General features: G+C 37.3%; 1 protein-coding gene across 1 annotated transcript in view; it reads right to left on the bottom strand.

Annotated features, from left to right (window-relative positions):
- The window catches only part of LOC138024825 (uncharacterized), a 126,510-nt gene that overhangs the window by 113,437 nt on the left and 5,573 nt on the right, over positions 1-7,500 (bottom strand). The window contains exons 2-3 of the mRNA XM_068871998.1: positions 2,243-2,602; positions 801-1,129 (exon numbers count right to left, since the gene is read on the bottom strand). Of these exons, the coding sequence (XP_068728099.1) occupies positions 801-1,129; positions 2,243-2,602 (689 nt within the window). The remainder of the gene's footprint in view (positions 1-800; positions 1,130-2,242; positions 2,603-7,500) is intronic.

Genomic DNA, 7,500 nt, shown 5'->3' with positions numbered 1-7,500 from the left:
GCGTAGCCTTAGGAAAAAAAACCATGCCTAGGAGCTCATACCAATAACATGCTGGAAGTAGATCTAGAGATATAAACCTTTCCTTATAAGATATTTCTGTGATAGAATGTAAATGGAAAATAAATTTATGTCTGGAGAGAACAGGACAGTCGCAACACCAGGAATTTCATCCCCACTCTTCTCGAATAGGTTGTGGGTTCTCTAACGTCCCAAATGGAACTTATGAACATATACGATATTAGTGATACGGGGTCTACGGTTTATACTCCTTATCAGAGAAAATTTGAAAGTCTAACAATTTGCAGATCAAATTTCAAAGACAGCACTTTCTCCTCAGTTATTTTAAAATCCTGAGTGTTGATCCGGAGTAAAAATATATATATAATAAATTGTCATCAAAGTACCGGACATGAAATGGGAAACTCAAACGAAAATCCTGCAATAACAATAATAATAAACTAATGACAACGATACAACAACAACAACAACAACAACAAGAATAGTTGCGGTCGCATTAGCGAATTATACGCTAGTGTTAAATCAACCTCTATTGTTCAGTGTTTCCCTAGGGATTTAAAACACCAGAGAGTTGAAACAAGAGAGGTTTCAAAACTAGTGTTACACTGTGTTTCTCTCAAGTGTGACCGCAACCAACAATGTTCAGCCTCTGCTCAAAAATAAGACGTCATTGCTCATAGCAAAAAGTATATGACCAGAGTCATAGCCGTATGTCGTTCCGCATTTTCGCGTAGGAAACTACTTGCAAATTTACATTACACAGTAAAAAATAGATCATTTACCTTCACTGAACTGTTTTCTGATAGTTTGTAATCTTGGAAAATGACACCGTCAATGCTGAATCGTAACTTGTACTTCGTCACCCACTGATTAGGAGAATACCATCTTACATTTCGTCCTTGAGTCGCTAAACGTGTTACTGTGGTGACATCATTAAGGTCCACTTGAAGCCATTGGTTGCCATTGTTAGTACGAGAACTCCAAGCTCCGCGCTTGGGCCACTTTTCTTTGACGTTTAACCTGGCTAAGTTTGGGGCATGATTGCCATCCCACTGTGATGAAGCACTTAACTGGGAATCAGATATGGCACCGTTTTCCATTCCAAGGGGATCTTCGTATTAAGAAAAAAAAGAGGGTGAGGAAGAAAATGTCCTATAAAAAAGTGGAGGCATTGTTGTGTTCTCGACAAGTTTTGTACCACAATAATTTATTATGACGAGAAAGTAACAATAATAATAAAAAGATTATAATTTCAAAGATGTAAAAGCTAGTGCTGTGTCAATAATCACGTTCAACATTAAATCAAATATCAAATATAATTTGACAAAATTATATAGAGATTCTAGTTTTCAGACCGATCTTTCACGTCAATAGTCCACAATAGGCCTTATGCATGATGACGTCATATGCTCAAAAATTCACCACCAAGGCTCGTTTGCATAAACAAATTATTCATATCAATCAAAATTTCATTGTCTGAAGTGATAAAATCGGTGTCACTCACTGTGATTACACTGTTTTTGAAACGCCTCTCTTTGACTTTCGAAGAATTGTGATTGTTTCTTTGTCCTCGCTTTTTCTGTTTTCTATGTCCTTTTGAAGATTATTCACTAAAGACTCCCGTCGTTCCTCTTCTCGCGACATTTTAGACTTGTAATTTTAGCATAGCGTATTGATTTTTCGCATTTGATCTCGAATTTGAGGCTTGGTGGTGAAATCTGCTAATCAGACGTCATTACTCGTAAGGGCTATTGACTTTACAGGACAAATGACGTCAGCAGGCTAACTTTTGAAACAGCTAAGACCTCTATAACGCATTGCTTTTTAAAGAGCTTTTAAGATATTCTGGACGAACAAACATTGGATACAGCTTCCACATGTTTTGAGGGATGTCTGGGGATGTGACCCATCTTGGACTTCAGCCTCGTCGAATAATATTAATCTTTTTGCTCCGTTAAACATCACTCTTTAATTAGGAATACCGTTTTTAGAGTTAACAAGAATTAACTTGAACTGATCAGTGATGCAACACGTAGTAACACGTAGTAGCCAAACGTCTCCATTTAATGCAATCACAGAGGAGAGAACAATTTCATTTTCAATCTCTCTATTTTTTTTTCTTTTTCCTTCTCTCGTTTCTTTTGTTTATCCGACAAAAATCTTGATCATCATTAGGCCTGGATATTACCGCTGGTTCCTCACCAGCGATATCAACTCTACTTACCAAAACAATGAACAGCGTGATACGAAGCTTGAAAACCTGAGAAGGAGGTATTGCTATCCGATATGAATATCACAAGCATCTGGTTTGACGAAGAGAAGAGTCCTTCCTTTGGGGGCAGATGATCTCCGTAATACACTCCCAACATTTTCGCAGTGGTATTTCCCCCGTCGTAAACAAAAACTGCATCGGTGTTGTTTTCATCTTGTACACTGAAGCTCGAGAACATCAAGAATACCTTCTGAGATTCGTTAACCGTGATACTCCAGGAACAGTGCTGGTCATTCGGATAACTATAAGGATAATTTGGTGACTGGAAGACACCATTTTCTGCATTTAATGTCCCAGTACAGACAGGTCGCTCTGTGGAACAGCAATAAAAGGGAGTTTAAGAAACGACGAGGGCTGCGGCTACAACAACACCAAAAAACAAGAATATGATTGGTTAAAAGAGGAAAAATAATTGTGCTGCACGTGCGGCACGCATGACAACGTGAAGTAATAAAAGAATGAGGTTTTAAGGATATGGTATGCATACAATGACGAACCTTTCATTCTATATTTTTACTCTCAAATTAAACCGCTCGTATAAATATAGTTGTCAGATAATTCGCCCACAATGTACGACGCGAACTAGATGGGATAACTTTTCATTTATTTTGTCCCGCATTCAGTCTTGGACATTTCAAATGGATAATGCTGACCACCTTTCCCGCCAATTTTAATGATGAAAACTTGCGCGCGGAGTCATCATTGATTTTAGGGGGAGTAGGGTACTATGTAATTTGTCCAAGACTGTAGTTCGAAAACATAGCAACCGCGAGTCCCCAAAAAGCGCAGTGGTAGAGCGCTGACTCAAATTAGTAACCGGAAGGTCGTAGGTTCGATACCTGGAAAAGAGCACTGTTTTTTTTTCTCCGCATGTTCGCTAGTCACAATCGAACAAATCAGTTCTCCAACATAACAAGATTAAGATTTACACATTTAACATGATTAACCTGGATCAGTATACAAGTTTGCTAAGGCTAATCTTGAGGATATACACCATGATACAGAAATCCTCAATAAGAATTTCTTTTCAAGAGATTACTGAGAAAAAAGAAATCAGTTCTTCATTTCATTTAACCAACATAACAAGATTAATATTTACACATTTAACATGATTAACCTATATCAGTATACAAGTGATATCGAGGTGGCCTCTCCTATAAGCCTGGTGGTTTCCTGAGGTCTCCTCGCCTAACAACCTGCTGTATGCTTTTTTAAAATCTGTTAACCACATAAAGGCAAATAAATGATGATGATGAAAAAAAAAAGTTTGCTAAGGCTAATCTTGAGGATATACACCATGATGCAGAAATCCTCAATAAGAATTTATTCAAAAGAGACCCGATAAACATCAGTATTGAGGATAACTGGCAGTTCTTCAAGTCAGGTTTATTGTCAATTCTCGATAGTAGAGGCCCAAGAAAAAAGATCGGCTCATGGAATGATTCTCCATGGATTACTAGGGATCTCAAGAGATTACTGAGAAAAAAACAGGTACAGAAACGGTCGAAGAGTGGAACCTTGAGGGACTCCAAACATCACGTCACGACAGGAAGATCTTGAGTTGTTAATGCATACAAACTGCGTACGCCCCTGAAGATAAGCCTCAAACCATGACAAAGCAGTTCCTTTAATTCCAAAAACGATCTGATAATCTTGACAATAAAATTCGATGGTTCACCGTATCAAACGCTGCAGAAAGATCTAAGAAAAGCAGCATAACACAATTATCAATGTCAATTTCAGTGAGAATATCGTTGTGTACTCTGATTAGGGCCGATTCAGTACTATGGCATGGTTTATAGGCTGACTGAAAGACTTCATGTAGACAGTTGTCATGTAGATGTTGATTTAACTGAAGAGCAACAACTTTTTCGCAGCACTTTGATATAAATGGTAGATTTGATATGAGCCTATCGTTGGAAAGTATTTCGCGATCAGCAGTAGATTTCTTCAATAACGGTATAATCAATGCCATCTTTAAAACATCAGGAAATTGTCCATGCTGTAGAGACAGATTAACAATCCCAGTTATGACTAGAAGAAGAATATCATAGCACTGTCGCAAAACTAAAGCTGGAACTGGATCACGTTGACACGATTTAAGTGATGAACCTTTAATGAAGCTAGCTAATTCTTCACAGCTAACTAATTGGAAAATAGATAACTGCGACTGACAATCAGTCTGACTGGTCTCAGAATAATCACTCGTGGTGGTTGCTTTCATCTGATCAAGATCGTTAGCGATCATAGATTTTTCAGCATGGAAAAAGTCAGCAAATTGGGCAATTGCTTAGGAGCTTGACGATTCGTGAGTTTGCTAACGTTGGAAAAGAGCTTTTTAGGATCACACTTTTGTTCTTCAATCAAAGTAGAGTAGTAAATTCTATTTGAATAAAAAATAAGCTCTTTTACAGCATTGCTTTGCATGACATAAAGTTCGTGGTCAATAGTTAAGTGAGATGATCTCCATCGACGCTCCAATTTCCTTCGCTTTTTCTTTACCTCATCAATCTCGGGTGTATACCATGGAGCAAATTGCAGTTTTATGGCATTGAGGGAACTACCCTTATGTGGATTAAATCTTGGCTCACTAGTAGATCTTAGAGTGTCATTATCGATGGTGTGTGTTCAAAATCTGTAGATGTGACTTCAGGTGTGCCTCAAGGCACAGTACCGTAGGCCCATTAATGCTTTTGCTTTTTATTAATGATATGCAAGATGATCTAGAATGTACTTTAAGATTGTTTGCTGATGATGCTTTATTGTATCATAAAATCGCTGATCATGATGACACCTTGGCTTTACAACGTGACCTAGATAAGCTAGGCCTATATGGGCCGATACGTGGCAGATGCTGTTTAATCCCTCTAAATGCTACAAAATGTATGTTTTCCGTAGTAGATCCCCAGTAGTTAAAGACTATTTTCTTTACAACCAAACCCTGGAAGCTGTCCAGCAGCATCCTTATCTGGGTGTTTTGCTGTCCAGTGATCCGCGGTGGAATTCTCATGTGGATAAGATTGCTAAAAAGGGGAACTCTTCACTTGCATTTGTTAAAAGGAATTTGTTTGCCTGCTCTGAAGAAACCAAACGTACAGAATACGTATCACTTGTCAGGCCACATTTAGAGTATGCGTCGGCAGAATGGGACCCTTACAGACAGAATCAGGTGGAGAAGCTAGAGGCGATCCAAAATCGTGCAGTGAGATTTATTAAACGTGATTATAGTTATAACACCAGCGTGTCCGACTTGAACAAATCCCTATCTTTGGGTTTATTAAGCGAGAGAAGAAAATTCCATCGTCTACAAATTTTCCATAAATCTGTGTATAATAATATTGCTATGCCTATCCCGCCATGCCATATTATCACTCGTCTACTTTGGAAACTACAAATTACTCGACGACTTCATTTATTCAACCATCTGTACATCATGATTACTATAAGTATAGTTTTTTTCCGAGAACCATAAGGGACTGGAACTGTTTATCACCTGTAACCAGATCACTTAATTATTCAGCATTTTGCAGTGCAAAACTATTTTAAGTTTTAAGTTTTATTTTTAAGTATAGCTATATTCTTAATTACATATTTACTTAATTATTATAATTTTTTTTTTATTGGCTATATTTATATTTCATTCTCTTATCTCTTCTTACCGTAACATCACTGAAACGAGCAGTCTATCTAAGTTTCATATTAGATGTAAGGATCTTACTGAACTGATAAATGGCAACAATTGCCCCGCGTGCGTAATTTGTACTTCTTAAGATGTGCCCGTGTTGTTAGAATTATTTTGATTATTTTAGCATATTGTAAATGTATAGAAGAATTTATAGCTTATTTCTTATTTATTAGTTATCATAATATTTATTATTTATGTTATCTTTATGTTGTGTCCCCAATTAGCGCGAGCTAAATACATCGACACATGAATAAAAGTTCATCATCATCATCATCATCATCTTGATGTGTAATAGCGTTGAAGAGTGTTAAAGTAGAAGTAGAAGTAGAAGTAGAAGTACAAGGGGGATTTACACATTTAACATCTTCGGCATTTCATTAAAGCAAATGCGCCATTGCTAACACCAATTAACAATACTTGTTACTGGGTTACTAGTATGGCAATCCCATTCGGAAAGTGGGTGGGATTTGTTCGTTTTATTTTTTTTCATTTTCCGTGTCGGTAAAAGTGTTGCCTGTCACTACCCTAGTAAGTGGTGTTTTTGTGCATATAGCCTTCTGCGCGTATTTTCTTAGGATCGAGAGGGTAGTGGAAATGCGTAGATTTCTCTGGTGGACACAGTAGAATCATTAACTTAACCTGCAATGGCTTCGAAAGTCATGTAACGCGAATGGCGTTTTAGTGGATCCTTAAACAAAATATACCCTTATGGAGCTCAATAATGGAAAGTCAGTTGGATAAACTAGGCAGGCGGTGAAATACAAACACCTGGAATCTTAAAAGCGACGAGTAATGGACTTCTACAACAATCTATCGCCCGTCGAGCCGAAATCAAAGTGAGCTGTATTTCTAATATTTTATCACGAGTGTAGTGTTAACCTCTAATAGCAAATATGTTGTTTGTTTCAAGAAATTGTTCGCTGGAAAAGGTCGCCTTTACGAATTTATCATATTTTATAATATGCGAGCTTAACTGGATAGTTTTTATGGCAATAGTGAAGCATTTTCGTGTCAAAATGCGGTTAGCGTCTTTCTATTGTGCTAACTTAATTAAATATAAATATACATTCTGCCTCGTGAGTTTGTACATATTTGGAGAGAGATCAACGCTTTTTTCGACACAAATTTCATTTATCAGAAATCGCGGTTGGGCAATGTTGATACGTGGCAAATGTAAGTTTTTGTTTGAATAACCGTGAAATATGACATAAATTTTACTCGGGTTAACCTTACTCGCGTGAGAATCCGCAAGGTTTATTGCTGTTTACTGTAAAATTAACATCTCGTCATGGTCTCGAAATATTGCATAAATAGGTACAAATCTGGAGGAAAAAACACAATAAAGCCCTTTTAGTTACATTTACGTGTGTCTAGGTTGTTTTCTTATTAGTTACGTCTTGTGTAAACGAATTATGGCTTCTGGAAATATACCTCCTCAAAGGAGAGAAGTCGTTGTCAGAGGAGATGGAATTTTTTTTTACAGAGCTATTTCTCTTTGGAGGGATGAAATATGCGATGAGAAACA

The sequence above is a fragment of the Montipora capricornis genome, chromosome 11 (genome assembly GCF_036669925.1).
Source record: "Montipora capricornis isolate CH-2021 chromosome 11, ASM3666992v2, whole genome shotgun sequence".
Classification (NCBI taxonomy): Eukaryota; Metazoa; Cnidaria; class Anthozoa; order Scleractinia; family Acroporidae; genus Montipora; species Montipora capricornis.
This window is presented reverse-complemented; position numbering and strand designations above follow the sequence as displayed.